General features: G+C 44.5%; 1 protein-coding gene across 1 annotated transcript in view; it reads left to right on the top strand.

Moving 5' to 3' along the window:
- The first annotated feature begins 18,615 nt into the window (after positions 1-18,615).
- igsf9bb (immunoglobulin superfamily, member 9Bb) overlaps positions 18,616-25,141 on the top strand; it is a 190,366-nt gene continuing 183,840 nt past the window's right edge. The window contains exon 1 of the mRNA XM_036937598.1: positions 18,616-18,896. Coding sequence (XP_036793493.1) covers positions 18,833-18,896 — 64 coding nt within the window. The 5' untranslated portion in view covers positions 18,616-18,832. The remainder of the gene's footprint in view (positions 18,897-25,141) is intronic.

The raw sequence follows: 25,141 nt of genomic DNA, 5'->3' as shown, positions 1-25,141 counted from the left end.
ACCTGGGTCAAAATACTATTCACCCCATTTCACAAAAACCAAACATTTTTACAGAATCCTTTGGGACGGTTTCCCAGACACATGGTCTAGTCCAGGACTAGGCTTAATCTCTGTCCGGGAAACCGGCCCACTGTGTCTTTCTTGTTCATTATCTGTAGCTGGCTTTAGCCAACTCCTGTGACTTTTGTGGCTAAAGCACACACGGTTCTAGGACCAGTAGTGTCGTAATAGCGCTGCCTTGGATGGTCTTTGGGGCATAATCTCTGCTCTGTCAGGTTGAGGGAGAGTGATGAGGCAAGGTTGTTGTTTTTATGTTTGGACTGATGAATATACATTTTTGTAATATCTAGACTAAATTTCTGCTGTTCCAACCTGGTCTTTTAGCATTTCGTATTATTCTGTAAGTAAATCCGAGACACTCCATTCAGTATGATATGTTAGGTTTCGTATGGTATGTATTCATTTGTGGACGTCCATCATCCATTTCGTACGATATGTTACAAATTACAATTAATATTATATGTTACGAATACGCAAAACGTACAATATCGCAAAACGTATATGTTACGAGTAAGTAACCACCTGTCTTTTGTAACCATACCAAACGTAACATATATTACTAATTTGACTGTGATGGATTTACATTTACTATGTTACGTCTAGTCTATGAGACCAGGCTGGCTGTTCTATATTGTGGACTACTTTTGACTGGGCCCAAAGGACTCTGTTCCAAAGGAGTGCACTATATAGGGGATAGGGTGCCATTTGGTATGCCGACACTGTTGTCAAAACAGACAGTAGTGTCTGTGAGAAGGGATAGGAGGCCTTTTTGACAGAACACTGGGTTCTGTGATCACCAAGTACACAGACAGACACTAAGATGGACACACTGTAGATCCATTCCTTTTGTTCATCCATACATTTGCATTTGTAGGAATTCATGCATCATTTCAAAGAGTCAGGCACGCATAGTGAGTGGACATGCATACGCAAACCGTACACGCTAGGTTTGAATATTTTCCCGGTATTTTACAAAATGTCCCATCCTGATAATAAATCACTTTTCTCCCAGGTAACACAAAAGCATTATAAAGCATTTAAATATGTCCGGATTTGACGAGGAGCTTTGATCAGCATGAAAATTCAAACCTGATGCTACCTGAGCCTGATGAGCCACATATTAAATACATTTTATGAACCCTACATTAACAACATTTACTGAGCCCAAGCCCAAAAAAGCCCAAATGATTGTGCCGTTATCCAATACATAATATAGGTTACTGCGCATTATGCGCAACAGAAAAACATAAAAGTCCATTGATAGCTACATGCTCTCTTGGGTAAATGAATGAAACTAGCTCTGGTCAGCTAATCTTTTTGAGTATGAACTGTATTACTGTACTGTATTGTATTCTACTCGTTCAAACCATGATAAAGCAGAAGAGAACATGTGATTCTGGTGTAGAATGTGCGGCCTGCAAAGTTACAAGTATAGGCTAGCGAATTTGATTTTCATTTTGAAATATAACACGGCTTATTTGTATAGTCTATTTAGTAGGCTGACGCATTTATCCCTTTCATAATATTTCCCCAAATGTTATTAGCCTACCTCCTCTTTATCCTCTATTGTTGACTCATTCCTTCCTAGCTTTCAACAGTTAAATGAAATACGTTTCATTGTCCTTATCTATTAGCTAAACATAAGGCTAAATATTAGGCTAATAAGGCTAATTCTGCATTGCATTTATTTTCTGAAAGAGGTAGGTTAGGACATATATACACTGCTCAAAAAAATTAAGGGAACACTAAAATAACACATCCTAGATCTGAATGAATGAAATATTTTTATTAAATACTTTTTTCTTTACATAGTTGAATGTGCTGACAACAAAATCACACAAAAATGATCAATGCAAATCAAATTTATCAACCCATGGAGGTCTGGATTTGGAGTCACACTCAAAATTAAAGTGGAAAACCACACTACAGGCTGATCCAACTTTGATGTAATGTCCTTAAAACAAGTCAAAATGAGGCTCAGTAGTGTGTGTGGCCTCCACGTGCCTGTATAACCTCCCTACAACGCCTGGGCATGCTCCTGATGAGGTGGCGGATGGTCTCCTGAGGGATCTTCTCCCAGACCTGGACTAAAGCATCCGCCAGCTACTGGACAGTCTGTGGTGCAACAGACTGGATGGTGGATGGAGCGAGACATGATGTCCCAGATGTGCTCAATTGGATTCAGGTCTGGGGAACGGGCGGACCAGTCCATAGCATCAATTCCTTCCTCTTGCAGGAACTGCTGACAGTTTGATTTCACAGAAGTGTGATTGACTTGGAGTTACATTGTGTTGTTTAAGTGTTCCCTTTATTTTTTTGAGCAGTGTATATATATATATATATATATATATACACACACATTAGGCTATATATCAATCTAGAACAGGAGTATCTATTTTAGATGCAACTTGAAGGGAATTAATGGAGAGAGAAAGGCTGTGAGAGAGTGCTCGTGTGTGCACCGATTTAAAGAAATGATATTCAAGTGATAGGCTGTTTTAAAACTCTGCAGCTGCATTTAAAAACCGAGGTGACCCCAAAAAACCAGATGGAGATGGGTAAATTTGACACTTATTCGTTTTTTATATTACTGTAGCATAGGCTGTGCTGCAGCAAATGTAGGCCTACCTGTCACAAGAAAAAATAGTTACCATGACAAGATGATACATTGTGAACTGCGCTCCATACTGAGATGATGGGCTGTCTGTCCCCACCCTGAGCACTAGTGCACCGGGAACATTTGCATTATGGACAAATTACATAGATAAGAGAAAAATAGACAAATCACCTTGAATGCTGGTGTGTTGAGTCAATTGAGTGATATCAGCAGTGTTCTGAGTGACAGCTTGTGGATTGGGAAGTGACGTGGATCCATTTTACAGCTTTGGGCCTTTGATTGACACTATAGATTGTGTGCATTGACAAATCAATCAATTGATTGTGTGTGGTTGCACCATTGACTGAATATAGTTTGTGTCTTGTGATTTAAGTCACATAAGGAGCCATTGCACTATGAATGAGACTAAAGTGATTAATTGCCCTTCACCTTGGCTCAGCATGGCTCAGGGTATAAAGTAGTTCAAATTGTGCAAATGATTATAAGATCCAGGATGTTATTGATCTTGGCCATTGGTATCACTTTATAACTCTTTGCAATATTATCAGATGCCATAATCAACTAATGCTAGTTAATTACAACAGAGTTCAGCTTGTGAGTTAGCCGACCTTCTAGCTATGAGCTAGCTTGCCAACTGCTGAATTTGACCATATCAGTGTTAGTAGTCCATTTGACCTATGCTGACACGGTTATGATATGACATGTGCTTTCTCTTTAAGCTTATGACCGCGTAAATAAGGCACTCTGACAAACGATTCAAACCAAGTGAACAGCCTTTTTGAATATGGTAGGTGGAGGATAGAGAGAAGTTCCCCTTTGGCATGGTGCCTGTCCGAAAGCCCAGTGGCTTAGATGTCTGGAGCTCAGTGAGACTGAAGGAGAGTGATAGATGGAGAAAGAGGCCAATGTTTGGTTATTGTATTTGTTGCTCTTTCACTCCTACTTTATTTAGTTCTATCTTTGTTTCTTGTTCTCTTTTTGAAAATATTCTCCCAAACTATTCAGTTGTTCTCCTCACATCTCTCTCTCTCTCTCTCTCTCTCTCTCTCTCTCTCTCTCTCTCTCTCTCTCTCTCTCTCTCTCTCTCTCTCTCTCTCTCTCTCTCTCTCTCTCTCTCTCTCTCTCTCTCTCTCTCTCTCTCTCTCTCTCTCTCTCTCTCTCTCTCTCTCTCTCTCTCTCTCTCTCTCTCTCTCTCTCTCTCTCTCTCTCTCTCTCTCTCTCTCTCTCTCTCTCTCTCTCTCTCTCTCTCTCTCTCTCTCTCTCTCTCTCTCTCTCTCTCTCTCTCTCTCTCTCTCTCTCTCTCTCTCTCTCCCTCCCTCCCTCAGTGTCTCCTCTGTCTGAAACAATGCAGCACAAGACGCATCAGTCAGCCAAGAAACAGCCAAGACTAGGAACTAACCGACACGTCAAAACATGGCATGTCAAATGTTGACAGAGAAATAAGAGCTTTAAATGTAGCTTTGCACCCCACAGTGCTCCAAGACCAATTTGGCTCACTTCCGAGCCCAGTAGACAGACAGATAGTCATGGAGCACTGCTGAAAAACAGGACTCTCAAAGTTTCCCAACAGACATTGCCGTGTACTGTACAAAATTCCTAAATGGAGTGGCTTGGATTGTCGATTGTTGACATGTGTACTAAACCAGACTATGTGGATGTCCCAATCAATTCAGATTTGAATTAGTTGAACTGGTGAACTGAACTGATGAACTGAGTTGCACGTGTCCAATGTGCACTTATCAGGAGTGGAGTCGTTGTGCTCAAGGCACTGAATTCCCAACGTTTCCCAACAGAGTGTACTAATCCAAAAGCGTCATTGGTGGGTAGGTGGCACACACACTCACCACCCCCACACCTCTCAACCCAGGCAACCCAGAGGGGGTAGGAGTGTGAGCCTGGCCCACTCTCTATTTGACCTATTTAACTCACTCCCCCACTAAAACAATCCAGTGCCACACAATGAGTGTTTCATGCCAGTCTATCCCTGGGTACAAAGAAAAGCTGTGCCAGGCAACTGCGGAGCAAAGTCAGCCATCAGCTATGTAATTATTTGTACAGCCCCAGACCGAATGAAGGGGGATTACTCAGGCTTGGCTTGTTCGTTTGAAAAGTTTCTAAAAGGTGCCCTTTGTATTTTCGGACAGAGCAAGAGATACCTATTGAAAAGTCACAAGGCGTGACGGTTTTCGTGAGATTTTCGGATTTATGACAATAAATCTTTAAAGGGTTACATGTATTTTTACATTTTTACCCCCTTTTTCTCCCCAATTCTGTGATGACGATCTTGTGTCATCGCTGCAACTCCCCAATGGGCTCGGAAGAGGAAACGGTCAAGTCATGCGTCCTCCGGAACATGACCCGCCAAGCTGCGCTTCTTAACACCCGCTCGCTGACCCAGAAGTCAGCTGCACCAATGTGTCAGAGGAAACACCTTTCAACTGACGACCAAAGTCAGCCTGCAGGCGCAAGGGTTACATTTTTGCAATTAAAAAGGTTAGGTGACAGGAAATAATCTTCCCAAATGTCTCCCCTAAAAAGACATCCTTGCAAAACGTCCTTACACAACAGCTGTATACAACTAGTATACAACCAGACCACTGTGTCATAAAATAAGTCATAATGGCATCATTGCAACCAGTTTTTCCCACTTTTGCATGGGAATAAACTGTGCTCATCGCAAACACTGCATTGGGCCTTCTTGGAATACATGTGTTTCTTGTGAGCTCCCTGCTGTGAAAAGTGGCTAGTGGAAGCAGTTTTACCATACGGCTAGAAGCACGCATTCCAAAAAAAAGATCAATGTTCTTTCCCCCCCAGCAGAATTCCTCCTGCATTTTGTCAATGCGCTCCTAAAATGGTGCCAACACAGCACTCTCAAATTCCACAGCTCCTGTCTTCTCACAACAGTTTCCCCAGTAGTCCTAAATGCAAGACATTGAACTTGTGATTTTGCTGAAAGAGGTAGGTGAGGGTAAAAACATTTGAAAGCACAACTGTAATATGGCCTGGCTGTGATGCCTGTGTGGATGTTGTTTAATTAAGCAATAAGGCACAAGAGGCAGTGCTGTATCATGAAGAGCGGAGGGCCAGTCAACCCATTTGCCTGTGACTGTATTCATGACACAAGGGCTGTTCAGAGTACAAACAATGGCACTGAGTGTAATGACTAGTTCAATAAGAGAAAGACCTGCATCAATTACATGTTGTGTATTTAAGCCGCTGTTTCCCCTCATGTCTTTGTCGGTGATTGTTTGTTGTATGTTTTGTGCAAGTCATGTTCTGGTGTGTGACGAGTTTTGTACCCTTTTATATTGGTTTTCTGAGTTTTTTAGCATTTATTAAACTGCTCGGTTTATACCAAGTTCTCTCTCCTGCGCCTGACTTCCCTGCCAACCAGCACGCACCCATTACAGAATCACTGACCCATTTATGGAGTCAGCAGGACAAGGTACCCCGTCCATAGAGGTGGAGGAGCGTGTCCAGGAGGATGCAGCAATACTTCACCATCTTGGTATCGCCATGGACCGCGTTGTCCTGAAAATGGACCACTGGGAGAGACAGGGAGTTCTTTCAGCGCCTCCACCAGCACAACCGGGGTCTCTCCTGAGCACCTCTTTTCCACCTGGTTCCAGTGGGATTCGTCTCTCCCTGCCCCAGGAGTACGACGGAGAGGCTGCGGGCTGCCAGGGGTTCCTACTTCAACTGGAGCTATACCTGGCCACCGTCCACCCGGCTCCATCTGGCCGTGAGAGGGTGTCCGCTCTCGTCTCATGCCTCACCGGGAAAGCCCTGGAGTGGGCCAACGCTGTGTGGAGAGAGGGAGATGCGGCGTTGGACCAGTTTAAGGAGTTCACCCGCCGTTTCCAGGCAATCTTCGACCAACCGCCCGAGGGTAGAGCGGCGGGTGAACGCATCTACCATCTGAGGCAGGAGACGAGGAGCGCCCAGGAGTTCGCACTGGAGTTTAGGACCCTGGCTGCCGGCGCGGGATGGTACAACAGGGCCCTGATCGACCATTACTGCTGCAGTCTGGGCGAGGACATCCGTTGGGAGCTGGCCTGCAGAGACACCACCCTCACGTTTGATTAGCTGGTGGACCTGTCAATCCGGCTGGACAACCTGCTGGCTACTCGCGGACGTTCAGATCGGGGTCTGGTGGTTCCATCCTCTCGCATGACCCCGTCTCCGATACACATGGAGCTGGGAGGGGCGGTGCGCAGGGAGACTGGAGGGGGTTCCCACTCGTGCACCATCGGTGGCCGCAGAGGTCACACTGCCGGTCGGTGCCGGGTTGGTTCCTCTAAGAATCGAGGCAGCAGGCAGGGCGCTCTGGCGTCACCCCAGGTAAGCCGGCACCATTCTCACCCAGAGCCCTCTGTTGCACAACTGTTGGTGTTTGTCACTTTTCCTGAGTTTTCCCCACATTCCCAGCATAAGGTGCTCATTGATTCAGGCGCGGCTGGGAATTTCATTAATAGAGCTTAAGCCCATAGTTTAGGGATGCCCATTGTTCCTGTGGATGTGCCTTCCCCGTTCACGCCTTAGATAGTCGACCATTAGGGTCAGGGTTGATTAGGGAGGTCACCGCTCCTTTGGGCATGGTGACTCAGGGGCGTCACACGGAGAGAATTAGTATTTTCCTTATTGACTCTCCTGCGTTTCCCGTGGTGCTAGGCCTACCCTGGTTAGCTTGTCATAACCCCACTGTTTCTTGACCACAGAGGGCTCTCACGGGTGGTCGCGAGAGTGCTAAGGTAGGTGTTTAGGGGTTTCCGTTGGTGCTACTATGGTGGAGAGTCCAGACCAGGTCTCCACCGTGTGCATTCCCCCTGAATATGCTGATTTGGCTTTCTCCTTCTCCAAAAAGAAGGTGACTCAATTACCATCTCATCGACGGGGCGATTGTGCGATAGATCTCCTGGTAGATGCTGCACTTCCCAGGAGTCATGTGTATCCCCTCTCACAGGCGGAGACGGAGGCTATGGAAACATATGTCTCTGAATCCCTGCGTCAGGGGAACATTCGGTCCTCCACTTCACCAACCTCCTCGAGTTTCATTGTTGTGAAGAAGAAGGAGGGTGGTCTGCGCTCGTGTATTGACTATCGGGGTCTGAATCAGATCACTGTGAGGTATAGTTACCCGCTACCGCTCATAGGCACAGCGATAGAGTCAATGCACGGGGCGCGCTTCTTCACGAAACTAGATCTCAGGAGCACGTACAACCTGGCGCGTATCCGAGAGGGAGACGAGTGGAAGACTGCTTTTAGTACCACCTCAGGGCACTATGAGTACCTGTTCATGCCGTACAGGATGATGAATGCGCCATCAGTCTTCCAAGCCTTTGTAGATGAGATCTTCAGGGTGTGGTGGTGTATATTGATGACACTTTGATATAGTCTTCTACATGCGCCGAGCATGTGTCCCTGGTGCGCAGGGTGCTTGGTCGCCTGTTGGAGCATGACCTGTACGTCAAGGCTGAGAAGTGCTTGTTCTTTCAACAGTTTGTCTCCTTCCTAGGGTATCGCATTTCCACCTCAGGGGTGGAGATGGACAGTGACCACATTTCAGCCATGCGTAATTGGCCGACTGCCACCACGGTAAAGAAGGTGCAGCGATTCTTAGGATTTGCCAACTACTACTGGAGGTTTATCCGTTTATCCGGTTTTGGTCAGGTAGCGGCTTCCATTACCTCACTGCTGAAGGGGGGCCCGGTGCGCTTGCAGTGGTCAGTTGAGGCGGACAGGGCTTTTAGTCACCTGAGGGCTCTGTTTACCTCGGCTCCAGTGTTGGCCCATCAGGATCCCTCTTTGGCGTTCATAGTGGGGGTGAGCGCGTCCGAGGCTGGGATAGGAGCTGTGCTCTCTCAGCGCTCGGGTACGCCACCGAAGTTCCGCCCCTGTGCCTTCTTCTCGAAGAAGCTCAGCCCGGCAGAGCAAAACTATGATGTGGGGGACCGGGAGCTTTTGGCTGTCATCAAGGCCTTGAAGGCGTGAAGACATTGGCTTGAGGGGGCTAGACACCCTTTTCTCATCTGGACTGACCAGCGCAATCTGGAGTACATCCAGGCGGTGAGGAGACTGAACCCTCGCCAGGCAAGGTGGGCCATGTTTTTCACACGTTTTGTGTTTCTTACATACCAGGCTCCCAGAACGTTAAGACAGACGCATTGTCCCGGCTGTATGACACAGAGGAGCGGCCCATGGATCCCACTCCCATACTCCCTGCCTCTTGCCTGGTGGCGCGGGTAGTGTGGGAGCTGGATGGGGACATTGAGTTGGCGTCACATGCAGAGCCCGCTCCCCTCCAGTGTCCAGCTGGGCGTCTGTATGTTCCGTCTGCTGTCCGCGACCAACTGATCTATTGGGCCCACACGTCACCCTCCTCTGGTCATCCTGGGATTGGTTGGACAGTGCGCTGTCTTAGTGGGAAGTACTGGTGGCCCACTTTGGCTAAGGAGGGTTTATGTTTCCTCCTGCTCGGTGTGCGCCCAGTGTAAGGCTCCTAAGCACCTGCCAAGAGGTAAGTTACAAACCTTACCCGTTCCACAACGGCCGTGGTCGCACCTGTCGGTAGATTTCCTGACCGATCTTCCTCCTTCACAAGGTAACACCACGATCCTGGTTGTTGTGGATAGCTTTTCTAAGTCCTGTCGTCTCCTTCCTTTGCCCGGTCTCCCTACGGCCCTACAGACTGCGGAGGCCCTGTTTACACACGTCTTCCAGCAGTACGGGATGCCTGAGGATATAGTGTCTGATCGGAGTCCCCAGTTCACGTCGAGGGTCTGGAGGCCGTTCATGGAACGTCTGGGGGTCTTGGTCAGCCTTACCTCAGGTTTTCACCCCGAGAGTAACGGGCAGGTGGAGAGAGTTAACCAGGATGTGGGTAGGTTTCTGAGGTCTTATTGCCAAGACCGGCCGGGGGAGTGGGCAGCGTTCGTGCCCTGAGCAGAGATGGCCCAGAACTCGCTCCGCCACTCCTCCACTGGCCGCTCTCCCTTCCAGTGTGTAATGGGGTATCAGCCGGTTCTGGCTCCTTGGTATCAAAAGTCAGACCGAGGCTCCTGCGGTGGATGACTGGTTCCGGCACGTGGAGGAAACATGGGACGCCGCCCATGTCCACCTTCAGCGCGCCGTGCTGCGCCAGAAAGTTGGCGCAGACCGTCACCGCAGGGAGGCCCCGGTGTTCGAACTGGGGGAACGTGTCTGGCGCTCTGTCACGACTTCCGCTGAAGTTGGTCCCTCTCCTTGTTCTGGCGGTGTTCGGTGGTCGACGTCACCGACCTAGCCATCGCTGATCCATTTTTTCATTGGTTTTGTCTTGTCTTCCATCACACCTGGTTTCAATCCCATCAATTACATGTTGTGTATTTAACCCTCTGTTTCTCCTCATGTCTTTGTCAGTGATTGGTTGTTGTGTGTTTTGTGCAAATCATGTTCTGGTGTGTGACGGGTTTTGTACCCTTTTATATTATTTTTGTATATATTGGTTTTCGGAGTTTTTTAGCATTTATTAAACTGCTCCATTTATAACAAGTTCACACTCCTGTGCCTGACTTCCCTGCCACCAGCACGCACCCTTTACAGGCACAGGTCGGCCAAAATGGATCCCTTAGTGTGGATAAGGGACCGAGTCGTGCAAGAGACTCATTCGCTGTCCTTTTGAAATATGAAAACAGAACTGCGATCTATTGTACACAAAGAGACAAACGTTTTTCACATCTCCTCCTCCATAATGTTTGAATTGGCTCATTACCCGTGGGGGCTTCGTAGATCTGTATTTGCAATGTATGTACATATTAAAACCTTTACTTATTATATCGTAATGCTAACATGAAGGTCATCGTTTTAGGTTTATGTTTGGAGATCTCATTTTACCAACATGGAACTTAGAGAAAATACTATGGCGAAATGCCAAAGCAGTATGAAAATGTTTAAGCTCCAACAGACATATAATGTTATGCAGGGTGAATATATCCAATACCTTGAAATCTCAGTTATGTATTACATTTTCTTAAAGACAAACCTTTGTATAAATTGACCTGAAAAAGGTATCCCATCTCAAGGGCAAAGTACTATACGCTTCTCTTTCTTATGGGCCTCCCATGTGCGTGAAACTTCAGATTGGGGTTGAGGTGAGCAATCTGGATTGTCTGCTGGCTCTCTCCCCCTGGCCAGCCCAAAACCCAGGAGAGCACAGGATCCAGCTGGCAAGAGGCCGCGGCGAGGTACCCCCACTCCCATATGTCCCACTGCGGTGAGAGCACAGACTGAACAGCAGCTAACCCACAAACACAAACACAGACACATACACAGATTCCAGGTCACACACACACAAACACACACAGACACACACACAGATTCCAGGTCACACACAAACACAACTATGGCATGGTGACACATGGCTATGACAGACACTGGGATTAATTTCCACTGAGCCTCCCTATGTTGAGAGCAAACATAAGACATGGCCTGATTTCACATCCCCTGAACGTAGAGCCATATACAGTATATGGCTCATGGCTGACGCTTGAGTTTATGAGCAAGTACAAAACCTGGTCTGTGGATCCTGTTTTGTAAGGGAGTGAACATTATTTATAATAAGGGTTACATGGAGAAAATCGGACCTCTCTGAAATGAAAAAGGATGATCCTTCCTTTAGCAAAATATATTGTTCCTAAACCCTCTTTGTACGCTTAAAAAAAGCAAGTGACCCTCCCCTATACCCAAAAGAATAATAAAACATAAAGTGGATAGCAGAGAACATGTTTACCCTCACTTCTTCGACAGACCAGAGGCTTAGATATGCAGTTTTAGAAACTGTTCTTCGTCCTGTCAGCATTACATGGCAACAAAGGAATGTTGATAGCATACAGGGCTGCGGGACAGAAGGTTGTGGGTTCGCAGACCACCTTGGACACATCTATATACTATATAGCCTAATAAGCAACTAATTATAAAACAGTGAGAAATATTGACATTTCATCAATTACAAATTACATGACCCTCCCCTGGACTAGATAACAAAAAAAATAACATTAAACCCTCCCCTTTACTAAAATGTAAAAAGCATGACCCTCAGCCATTTTCCTCCAGGTCCCCATAATGTACATTTCAATCCATCCCAAATGATGGGAGAGTATTGGTCCACACATATTTGTTGTCTCCCATGTTCTGTCTCGTACGTTTACACACAAGGCTAAGCAGTCAGGCTGTAGTTACAGTCCAATTGAAGACCATGGCTCAGCTCACAGCCAAGCACTTGTAAGGAACACAATTTCCAAAGTATGACCGCTGAACTAGTGTCTGTTGAAGCGGCTCATATGTTTTGGGTCTTTTTGGCATTCCATTTTCAACACGCTCGGCTACGGCTGAATAGACTTGGATGTGAAGTTAGGACTTGAGCTGTGTTGTCCTGATGAATCGTGTCAATGTTTCAGGCTCTGGGTCTGGAGTTCTTGTTAACCATAATGTGCTGGGAGTTTGGGCTCACGGAGATTAAATTAAGGGATGTAATATTACTGCTCTTACCTACAGGGTTGTCAGGGGAACGAGATTGTAGAGCGCCACTCAAAAAGAAAATGCTTTTTGCAAGTATTCTCCCACTTCAACTGCATGCAGATACAGTACAGAGACTTAGGCATGGGTGGAATAGCGAGAATTGTGTTTTCATGGACTTTATGTTTTTCAGGCTGTGTAACTGTACATCCTGAAGTTGAGTCATTTTCAACTATGTAAAACCACCCCCAAAACAATGCTTTTTAACCTTGTCTATTGCAATACAATATTGCAATACCCCTAATGTATTGTTGGAATTTACCATCTGTCACTTTGGCAAATGCCAACCATGTACTGTGCATATGTATTATGACTATTCATATTATTATCTATGTCATCTATTTTTATAGCATACAATGATAAATAATGAGTATGACTGTTAATGGAGGTGGGATGCAAAAACATCAAGGGAACAGTTGAAGCCAAACTCATGACTTTAAAAAACATGTAAATTAAGGACGAGTTACAGATGTAGAATCTTAATTTGAACCCACTGTTGCAGGAGCACTTTCCCGCAATACAGGACTTTTTAAACAATTGTACAATGGTGCCAGAGGGGATGGCTGATGTTTTACGGGCTCTTAACCAACTGTGCAATTTTGTTTGTTTTTCCGCATTGTTTGTAACTTATTTTGTACATAATGTTGTTGCTACCGTCTCTTATGACCAAAAAGAGCTTCTGGACATCAGAACAGCGATTACTCACCTCGAACTGGACAAAGATTTCTTCTTTAATGAATCCGCCGCAAAATTTATACTGCTTTCCCGAGCAGGCACAAATCCCAGTCATTTACGCAAAGAAAAGACAGAGATACCGGGGGGGGGGGGGGGGGGGGGGTGTGCCTTGTGAGAGCTTCTTGGCGAGTGGGTAAACCACCACTACCCTCTGTCCTATTAGCCAACTTGCAATCACTGGAAAATACACTGGATGATCTACGATCAAGACTATCCTACCAACGGGACATTAAAAACTGTAATATCTTATGTTTCACGAGTCGTGGCTGAATGACGACACATACTATACATCATATAGAGCTGGCTAGGGTAAGACGAGGGGCTGGTGTGTGTGTCTATTTGTCAATACAGCTGGTGCACGATGTCTAAAAAGTCTCAAGGTATTGCTCATATGAGGTAGAGTACCTCATGATAAACTGTAGACCACACTATCTACCGAGAGATCTGTATTATTCGTAGCTGTCTATTTACCACCACAAACCGATGCTGGAACTAGGAACGCACTCAAAGAGCTGTATAAAGCCATAAGCAAACAAGAAAATGCTTATCCAGAAGCGGTACTCCTAGTGGCCGGGGACTTTAATGCTGGCAAACTTAAATCTGTTTTACCTAATTTTTTTTACCAGCATGTTACATGTGCAACCAGAGGGGAAAAAAACGAGTCCATATTTACTCCACACACAGAGACGCACTCCATTTGGCAAATCTGACCATAATTCCATCCTCCTGATTCCTGCTTACAAGCAAAAACTAAAGCAAGAAGTATCAGTGTCTCGCTCAATACGGAAGTGGTCAGATGACACGGATGCTACGCTACAGTCCTGTTTTGCTAGCACAGACTGGAATATGTTCCGGGATTCATCCAATGGCATTGAGGAGTATACCACCTCAGTCACTAATCCGGATGCTTATAAGTAATTCCGCTATGTCCTCCAAAGAACTATCAAACAGGCAAAGCATCAATACAGGACTAAGACTGAATCCTACTACACTGGCTTGTGGCAGGGCTTGCAAACTATTACAGACTACAAAGGCAAACCCAGCCACGAGCTGTCCAATGACGCGAGCCAACAAGACGAGCTAAATCCCTTTCATGCTTGCTTCAAGGCAAGCAACACTGAAGCATGCATGAGAGCACCAGCTGTTTCAGACGACTGTGTGATCACGCTCTCTGTTGCCAATGTGAGCAAGACTTTTAAACAGGTCAACATTCATAAGGCTGCTGAGCCAGATGGATTACCAGGACGTGTAGTCAGAGTATGCCCGAACCAACTGGCAAGTGTCTTCACTGACATTTTCAACTTCTCTCTGACCGAGTCTGAGGTACTAAGGTCACTAAGGTAACCTGCCTAAATGACTACCGACCCATAGCACTCACGTCAGTAGCCATGAAGTGCTTTGAAAGGCTGGTCATGGCTCACATCAACACCATCATCCCGGAAACCCTGGACCCACTCCAATTTGCATACCACCCCAACAGATCCACAGATGATGCAATCTCAATAGCACTCCACACTGCCCTTTCCCACCTGGACAAAATGAACACCTATGTGAGAATTCTGTTCATTGACTCCAGCTCAGCGTTTAACACCATATTGCCCACAAAGCTCATCACTAAGCTAATGACCCTGGAACATAACACCTCCCTCTGCAACTGGATCTTGGACTTCCTGACGGGCCGCCCCCAGGTGGTAAAGGTAGGCAACAACACATCTGCCATGATGATCCTCAACACTGGGGCCCCTCAGGGGTGTGTGCTTATTCCCCTCCTGTAGTCCCTGTCCCCCCACAACTGAGTGGCCAAGCACGACTCCAACACCATCGTTATGTTTGCCTGACGACACAACAGTGGTAGACCTGATCACCAACAACGATGAGACAGCCTATAGGGAGGAGGTCAGAGACCTGGCAGTGTGGTGCCAAGACAACAACCTCACTCTCAATGTGAGCAAGACAAAGGAGCTGATTGTGGACTACAGGAAAATAATAACCGAACAGGCCCCCATTAACATCGACGGGGCTGTACTGGACTGGGTCGAGAGTTTCAAGTTCCTTGGTGTCCACATCACCAACAAACTATCATGGTCCAAACACACCAGGCCAGTCATGAAGAGGGCACAACAACACCTTTTCCTCCTCAAGAGACTGAAAAGATTTGGCATGGATCCCCAGATCCTCAAGATAGCTGCACCATCGAGAGCTGGTTGCATCACCACCTGGTAAGGCAACTGCTCGGCATTCGGCCTTAAGGTGCTGTAGAGGGTAGTGTGTGCGGCCCAGTACATCACAGGACCTATATACAAGGCGGTGTCAGAGGAAGGCCCAAACAATTCTCAGTCACCCAAGTCATGTTCTCTCTGCTACCGCATAGCATCCCGGAGCGCCAAATCTAGGTCCAAACGGCTCCATAACAGCTTCTACCCCCAAGCTATAAGACTGCTGAACAATAAATCAAATGGCCACCAGGACTATTTACATTGACACCCCCCCACCCCCTTTGTTTTTACACTGCTGCTACTCACCGTTTATTATCTATGCATAGTCACTTTACCCCTACTTATATGTATAAATTACTTTGAATAACCTGTACCCCTCCCTATACATTGACTCAGTACTGGTACTCCCCTAAACTTAAGTTTATTTAGTCAATATTTTCTTAACTCTATTTCTTGAACTGCATTGTTGGTTAAGGGCTTGTAAGTAAGGTTGTATTCGGCGCATATGTGACAAATACATTTTAATTTGATTTAAACGTGTAGTGTATTTGAGGTTTCAAAAGGCTTAATTTTCCCCTACGAAACATCTATCAACCCCTACAACAATGTCAATTAATTATAATCCACATAATAATTCACATTTCCTGTTGTTGCAGGATTATTTTCCTGATGTAGCAAACTGGCTCAAATTAAGATCTGTCATCTGTAGACATAACTCATTAGGCTACCAGCAGAGTATGAATCATTCCTTTAAAAGTTATGTCTTTGTATCTTGAGCTTGTTAAATTGCTTTATACTGTATAATCAATCACGTTAGGCTAACAGTGTGCGAAAATAAATTTTACATTATGACATGTTTACATTTGTAACAGTACTCTGCTTGCGTTGTGTACAGTCAATCATCGACACGAACTCCAACGTGTAGCACCAGTCATGGAGATTTATTCTGATAGGAACAGCACAACATTGCACGTCATGCAATGCACGGCTCACCATCCAACTCTGCACTCACGCACTGTACAAAATATATGAACCCCCCCACCAGACAGAGTAAGTTGCTTGTTAGTACTGGCGGGAATTCTTTACAACAAAATGCACAACAAAGATTCTTTAAAAAAACGCTGCATCTTATGTGTGATGTTCGAATAACATTTACAAACAAATTCATATAAATTGTACATTTAAATCATTACTTGGGAATATAAAAATCACTTTTGACATACAGTCCTTTGCAACCAACAACTTACCGCTGGTTTGGTGCTTGTTCACTGGGACGATTCTAACTGAAACATCCTCCCTCGTAAGCAAGCTACGCAAACCAGCCAATAAGATGCCATGCTGAGTAGGTGAAGGCAAGACAAAACTAAAACCAAAAACCCATTGGCTTAACAATAAAGTGGCAAGGGGAATCGCCATTATAACACATTGATTAGGCAAAATATTTAGTTTTGAAAGGGCTGTAGTTGTATAGGGCAATACAAATGTATTATATATTGTTATGCATTCAACTTTATTTGCAGAGTGCATTTTGATGCCAAATAACTTTTGGGCCCAGCTCGTAGAAATAAACATTGAAGATGAGAGCTACAGTGCATTTTAAGTGTCACCTGAGTGCTGCCCAGCTGTAAAATGTCAAATAGAGGCTGGCATATTGAGCGTCAGAAAGCATTGGCAGTCCACCACTACTTCCATTAAAAACATTGGCTGAAATGGATTGCATAGCAAACCATTTCCACTGTAGGCCTAGTAGCTGTGGAAGAAAGATGCCACAATTATCACTGAAGTAATGTGTATTTAGGGATGATTTTGATTTGGTTGTTTGCATAGAACTCCTTAGCAAATCATACACAATAACCTTTCCTACTTATTGTTTTAACAATTGTTAAATCCCAATTGTTTTAAAACTATTTTGTAGTTAAAATCCATCCATTGAACTAAACAAATATCCTTTACATGCTCTTATGATGGTATTTAAAACCTCATGAGTTAAAAAATAACAATTACTTCAGATTAGTTGGCACGTGCTAACGTTTCAAAGTGTGTTCTGCATGTAGGCTACATTAAAGCCCTGTTCACACTGCAGGCCTTAATGCTCAAATCTGTTAGTAAACAATTAACACGCTAATTAGCTACCACATGTTCTTATCAAACTGTCAACAGAGTAGCTAGCAAGCAACACTTGAGGGCAAATAAATCAGATTTGACCATTCAGACACAAGTCACATAGCCAGGAATCAGATTTGACCATTCAGACACAAGTCACATAGCCAGGAATCAGATTTGACCATTCAGACACAAGTCACATAGCCAGGAATCAGATTTGTATCTGACTTTAAACCAACTACTAAGGTGGTTTGAAATATCCTATTCCATGTGCTTTTTGGCTGTTCAGACTGCAGGGAAAAGAACAGATTCTAATCGGATATGCAAATAGGATTTGAGTCACTTCAAACTGCCAATGTGAACATGACTTAAAAGACTCCTGTAATATGCTGTCCACTTTGTTAACACATTAGGCTAGGTATGCATTCATAAAGCCTTTCTAACTGCCTACATAGGACATTAAACCAATCATATTGTACACACTATAGTGCCTATACATAACACTATCAAAAGCTCATCAAATACATGTTGTTATTACACCGATGGTTAATAACTTATTACAAAAGCTAATACTATGCCTGGGATAAATATGAATAGATATAATAACTATCATCTTGTCAACGATGTATGGTTGGGCGCAATGACAATTCGAACAACGAAAAAGAGAACTATCCTCAGAAAACATAAACCTACGAGATCAACTATAGAGACTCTTCTTCACCGACGTGTGGGCAGCCAGCATCGTCGGGCGTCGGCTTATTATTTACACTAACATTAAGGCTAGATCAGGATGACGGATGTTGCATTTCGTTTGATGGCAATTTAACATGTGTCGGTCCATGTTGGAAACAATCAATATTCCTGAACGCCAAGTATCATTAGAAACTATTTCAATGTATGGCTCTGTCAATAACGGATTACCGGTAGGTTAATATTATGAAGTACCCTATGCAGGATCGCTCACGTACACGGGTGTATGCGCTCGCGCTCAGGTTGCACCTGCAAGATGGCTCAAAGTGGTTTTGCATAAAGTCCTGTGAAGCTAGAATACATATTTGATTATCCTAATTTGTGACTGCAATTAAGGTTTGAGATGGGTCCTTGTAACGAAGATGTCATTGCGGCTCCGATGCAACTTCACGCTCCAACTCACCTTGAAACAGGGCTTGTCTGGTAGTGCCTCCAAAGCGACAGTGGAGAAACCAATCCACGCCCCAAAGCCTCCTACACTCACCAATGAAAAGAGTGTGGAGGCGGATCTAAAATCTAAATTGTCATGCCTGGTTTCATGTTGGATTTACCATCTGACGTCGTCTGCTCTCCTCTCACTGGTGCAGGTGCTCTGTCTCAGCGAGAGAGGATGCGAAGGAGAGCAGGGGAGGGATAAAGCGAAGGGCGCCGGTGAAAAAGTGTGCAGGGCATGATTTAAAGGATATCAACCGCAGCAGATAGCGCGTTTATCGACCCGGGGACTCAGCAATGAAAGGTTTATTGAAAGGGGCACTTTGAGATATGATGAGGTTTCTTTCTGGTTGGCAATAGTACTATGATTTGGTATGTGGCCACTTTGATAGCAAGTGTATTCAGCACCCGAGGAACGGCAGCTCAAGGTGAGTTGAAGTGCAATATTTTATACTGCTTCCTGCTCAAGTTTTATTGTGGCTATGTTTACTAGGCTATATGGCTTTCGGATCATTGCTTGTTTGCCTGTCCACAAATGTCTAACAAAAGTAGGCAAAATTTAGTTTATTCAATTTGGTATCCATTGTGTTTGAATTGCTTGCACCTGTTTCAAAGTGTAATGATAAGACGAGCACAAATTAGGAGGAAAAGTAATAAAAATGCATTTTATTATGAAGAATATCCACCCCATGCCCTGTATCTACATTGGAAGAAGGGGGTGGATAATAAGAAATTAAGAGCACTAATCCTGATTTACTACTGTATCTAATAATACGGTTTGGGAATGGATTGTCATGCTGCTATAAACTAATTTGAATAACCTTTAGGTAGCTGCAGAGGCGCGTGCCAAACACCATCCTGATTCTCAGTAGTGCTGTTAGCTATATTCCTGACTCGACAATAGCTTTTTGTATGTTTAAAAACGCAACTCAAATTATTAGTGGTTTTGTAAATGGTTCGTTTGTGTTATAACTTAAGCACTTGTCGTAGAGTTCTCTTTTGACACTCTACTTTCTTGATCACGAAACGCAGGCCTACTTATATGTTTGTGCCCCCAACTATGGTTATACATAGTGTCATGCAATACAGGTGAGGTGATCAACTGATAAATTTTCATCCCAATTTACCCGTCTCATATTATGGATTCAGTTTGCCCCGTACTTCCATCTATGTCCACTGGAGGGAGTTTATTTTAATTTTACGGTATCACTGCTACAACATATGCATAAGAATGGTCAAACATGCTCAGTTAAGTTGATACTGCATATATCCAATGATAGTGTATTTGGATTGATAATCAAGGGGTTAAGTTTACATTGATAGTTAGTCTTTGCTGCTATGTGCAGAATAGTTGCATGTAGCCTACAGTATATACTACAGTGTAGTACAAAAAATATTATTTTTCCACATTTTGTTGTGTTACAGCCTGAATTTAAAATGGTTTAAATATAGATTCATTTTTACGAATGGGAAAAAAAGGAAAAGCTGAAATGTCTTGAGTAAATAAGTATTCAATCCCTTTGTTATGGCAAGCCTAAATACGTTCAGGTGTAAGAATTTGCTAAACAAGTCTCATGGACTCACTCTGTGTGCAATAATACTGTTTTTAAGTGACAACCTCATCTCTGTACCCCACACATACAATTATCTGTAAGGTCCCTCATTTGAGCAGTGAATTTCAAACATAGATTCAACCTCAAAGACCAGGGAGGTTTTACAATGCCTCAGAAAGAAGGGCTCTTATTGGTAGACAGGTAAAAAAAAAAAAAGCAGAATATCCCTTTGAGCATGTTGATGTTATTAATTACACTTGGCGTATCAATACACCCAGTTACTACAAAGATACAGGTGTCCTTCCTAACTCATTTGCCAGAGAGGAAGGAAACCGCTCAGAGATTTCACCATGAGGCCAACAGTGACTTTAAAACAGTTAGTGTAATGGCTGTGATAGGAGGTAACTGAGGATGGACCAACAACATTGTAGTTACTCCACAATACTAACCTAATTGACAGAGTGAAAAGAAGGAAGCCTGTACAGAATAACAATATTCCCAAACATGCATCCTGTTTGCAACCAGGCACTAAAGTGATACCGCAAAAATGTGACAAAGTGTAACCGATGTGAAATAGCTAGCTAGTTAGCGGTAGTGCGCGCTAATAGCATTTCAATCGGGTGACATCACTCACTCTGAGACCTGAAGTAGTTGTTCCCCTTGCTCTGCAAGGTGCCGGGGCTTTTGTGGCGCGATGGGTAACGATGCTTCATGGGTGTCAGTTGTTGATGTGTGCAGAGGGTCCCTGGTGCGAGCACGGGTCGGGGCGAGGGGACGGAAGTAAAACTGTTACATTGATGCTGTTGACCCGGATCACTGGTTAGCTATACTGTTACAAAAATAATTTACATTTTGTCCTGAATATCAAATGGGCAATGATTAGCTGTTCAGGAGTCTTATGGCTTGGGGGTAGAAGCTGTTCAGAAGCCTTTTTGACCTAGACTTGGTGCTCCTTGCGGTCGGATTCCTGATGGTGCAGCTGTAGAACATTTTGAGGATCTGAGGACCCATGCCAAATATTTTCAGTCTCCTAAGTGGGGATAGGCTTTGTGCCCTCTTCACGACTGTCTTGGTATGTTTGTACCATGATAGTTTGTTGGTGATGTGGAGACCAAGGAACTTGAAGCTCTCAACCTGCTCCACTACGGCCCTGTCGATGAGAATGGGGGTTGGCTCGGTCCTCCTTTTCCTGTAGTCCACAATCATCTCCTTTGTCTTGATCACATTGAGGGAGAGGTTATTATCCTGGCACCACACAGCCAGGTCTCTGACCTCCTCCGCATAGGCTTCCTCATCGTTGTCAGTGATTAGACACTGCTGTGTCGTCGGCAAACTTAATGATGGTGTTGGAGTTGAACGTGGCTATGCAGTCATGGGTGAACAGGGAGTACAGGAGGGGACAGAGCACGCACCCCTAGGGGCCCCCTTGTGTTGAGGATCAGCGTGGCAGATGTGTTGTTACCTACCCTTACTACCTGGGGGCGGGCCATCAGAAAGTCCAGGATCCAGTTGCAGAGGGAGGTGTTTAGTCCCTGGGTCTGTAGCTTAGTGATGAGCTCATCTCATACGTATACACTGTATTTTATACCATCTATTGCATCTTGCCTATGCCGCTCGGTATTCCATTCCTTTACTTAGATTTGTGTGTATTTGGTAGTTGTTGTGGAATTGTTAGAATTACTTGTTAGATATTGCTGCATTGTCGGAACTAGAAGCACAAGCATTTCACTACACTCGCAATAGCGTCTGCTAACCATGTGTATGTGACCAATAATAACATTTGATTTCATTTGAGCTTTGAGGGCACTATGGTGTTGAAAGCTGAGCTGTAGTCAATGAATAGCAGTCTCACATAGGTGTTCCTTTTGTCCGGGTGGGAAAGGGCAGTGTGAAGTGCAATAGAGATTGCATCATATGTGGATCTGTTGGGGAGGTATTCAAATTGGAGTGGGTCGAGGGTTTCTGGGATAATGGTGTTGATGTGAGCCATGACCATCCTTTCAGAGCACTTCATGGCTACTGAGGTGAGTGCTACGGGTTGATAGTCATTTAGGCTGGTTACCTTAGTGTTCTTGGGAACAGGGATTATGGTGATCTGCTTGAAACATGTTGGTATTGCAGACTCCGCCAGGGACAGGTTGAAAATGTCAGTGAAGACACTTGCCACTTGGTCAGCGCATGCTCGGAGGACACGTCCTGGTAATCCATCTGGCCCCGAGGCCTTGTGAATGTTGAACAAGCTGCAACAAACACTCACATTGGAGAGTTTTATCTCAATCTCTTCATTCAAAGACTCAATCATGAACACTTTTACTGACAGTTGTGACTGTTTTGCGTGATGTATTGTTGTCTCTACCTTCTTGCCCTTTGTGCTGTTGTTTGTGCCTAATAATGTTTGTACCATGTTTTCTGCAGCTACCATTTTGTTGTCATGTTGTGTTGCTACCATGCTGTGTTGTCATGTGTTGCTGCCAATGCAATGTTGTCTTAGGTCTCTCTGTATGTAGTGTTGGGTTTTGTCCAACATTTATATTTTATTTATTTATTTTAATTTTAATCACAGCCCCTGTCCCCGCAGGAGGCCTTTTGCCTTTTGGTAGGCTGTCATTGTAAATAATAATTTGTTCCTAACTGACTTGCCTAGTTAAATAAAGGTAAAAACAATTATTTTTTTACCTGTTTAAAGGTCTTACTCACATCGGCTACAGAGAGCGTGATCACACAGTCATCCAGAACAGCTGATGCTCTCATGCATGCTTCAGTGTTACTTGTGTCAAAGCGAGCTTAGAAGTAATTTAGCTCGTCTGGAAAGCTCATGTCACTGGGAAGCTTGTGGCTGTGTTTCCCTTTGTAGTCTGTAATAGTTTGCAAGCCCTGCCACATCCGAAGAGCGTCGGAGCCGGTGTAGTACCATTTGATCTTATAGGTGGTCCACAGTTTTTTTTCTGTCTGGTTGGACATTTAACATGTTGGTGGAAATGAGGTAAAACAGTTTCCCTGCATTAAATTCCCCGGCCACTAGGAGCACCGCCTGTGGGTGAGCATTTTCCTGTTTGCTTATGGCCTTATACAGCTCATTGAGTGCAGGCTTAGTGCCAGCATCGGTTTGTGTTGGTAAATAGACAGCTTTGAAAAATGTAGATGTAACCTCTCTTGGTAAATAGTGTGGTCTACAGCTTATCATGAGATACTCCACCTCAGGCGAGCAAGACCTCAAGACTTCCTTAATATTAGATTTCGTGCACCAGTTGTTGTTTACAAATATACACAGACCGCCACACCTTGTCTTACCGGAGGCAGCTGTTCTAACTTGCCGATGCAGCATAAAACCTGGCAGCTGTATTTTATCCATGTCGTTGTTCAGTCATGACTCTGTGAAACAAGATATTACAAATTAATGTCCCGTTGGTAGGATATTCATGATCGTAGCTCGTCTATTTTGTTATCCAATGATTGTACGTTGGCTAATCAGCTAATAGCTGATGGTAGATGCAGATCACCCACTCGCCGTCGGATCCTTACAAGGCACCCCGACATCCGTCCCCGATATCTCCGTCTCTTTCTCCTGCGAATGACGGGGATGTTGGCCTTGTCGGGTGTTTGTGGTAAATCCTTCGATTTTGACTCGGTAAAGAAAAAATCTTTGTCCAGTACGAGGTGAGTAATCACTATCCTGATATCCAGAAGCTCTTTTCGGTCATAAGAGATGGTGAAAAGAAACACACACAATAGCACAATTGGTTAAGAGCCCATAAAATGGCAGCCATCTCCTCCGGCACCATTCAATCAGTACACTTCAATATGAAGTGTATTGGATTTGCCCCAAACATAACAACACATTACAGAGTACCATTCTCCATATTTTCAAGCATAGTGGAGGCTGCATCATGTTATGGGTATGCTTGTAATCGTTAGGGACTTGGGAGTTTTTCAGGATAAAACAGAAACGGGATGGAGCTAAGCATAGGCAAAATCCTAGAGGAAAACCTGGTTTGGCTGTTTAGCAATGATCAACAGCCAATTTGACAGAGCTTGAAGAATTTAAAAAATAATAATGTGCAAATATTGTAGAATCCAGGTGTGCAAAGCTCTTAGAGACTTACCCAGAGACTCACAGCTGTGATTGATGTCAAAGGTTATACTAACATGTATTGACTCAGGGGTGTGAATGCTTATGTAAATGAGGTTTCTGTATTTTATTTTCAATAAATTTGCCAACATTTCTAAAAACATTTTCACTTTGTCAGTATGGGGTAATGTGTGTAAATTTGTGAGAAACAACATGTATTTAATCAATTTAGAATTCAGGCTGTAACACACCAAAATGTGCAATAAGTCAAGGGGTATGAATGTTTTCCAAAGGCACTGTATATCCTCCTCAAAGTATGTAGTCCCATTCAGCCAGGAGGGCAGAAGACTGTTGTTATTGCCAAGGAGATGAGGACAGTACAGTGAGTGACGCTGTGATGCTGGTGTCATATGCCTCTGGGCGACTGAGAACTGACTGTCACCTTGCTCTGCCGCTCATGTGCTCCTCTGCATATGTTCCCCATCTCCGACATTACGGACGGACATCACAAAGCTCTAGAGACTATATACACACACCCACAGAGACTGCGCTGTACTCTGTTCTCCTGTCCGAATGCTGCTGCCTCAAGCTTTCAGCTGGCAAGCGCCTCGACTCTGGCCAGCGATAACCCTGGACACGAGCCAGAGTGCTCTCTGTTCCTCTCTCTCTCTCTCTCTCTCTCTCTCTCTCTGCCCTCCGTCTAATCTTTCTCTCTCTCCCCCCATCTTAACTCTCATCTTCTGTTTTTGTCTGCTCCTCTTTCTGTGTACATCCTCTTTATACCCTCCATCTCTCCCCAAACTTTGGTCTCAGGTCCTTTCTCTAATGTCTTGCTCGCCACACAAACTCAACACCCCCACCACCATTTAAGTTGGCTCTTAGCAATATGGGATGGCAGAGTGGGGGGCATGGGAGCATGGAGAGCGACGTTAATGGAGGCCTGGAGGAGTGCGCGGCAACCGTCTGCTCCCATCCACACTCCACTTGTTATGTCCCCGCCCAGGGGAATAGTGTGTCTTTAAACATGATATGAGCATATGCCCACTAACAG

The sequence above is a fragment of the Oncorhynchus mykiss genome, chromosome 12 (assembly GCF_013265735.2).
Source record: "Oncorhynchus mykiss isolate Arlee chromosome 12, USDA_OmykA_1.1, whole genome shotgun sequence".
Taxonomy (NCBI): Eukaryota; Metazoa; Chordata; class Actinopteri; order Salmoniformes; family Salmonidae; genus Oncorhynchus; species Oncorhynchus mykiss.
The sequence above is the reverse complement of the archived record's forward strand: the minus strand, read 5'-3'. Positions and strand labels throughout refer to the sequence as shown.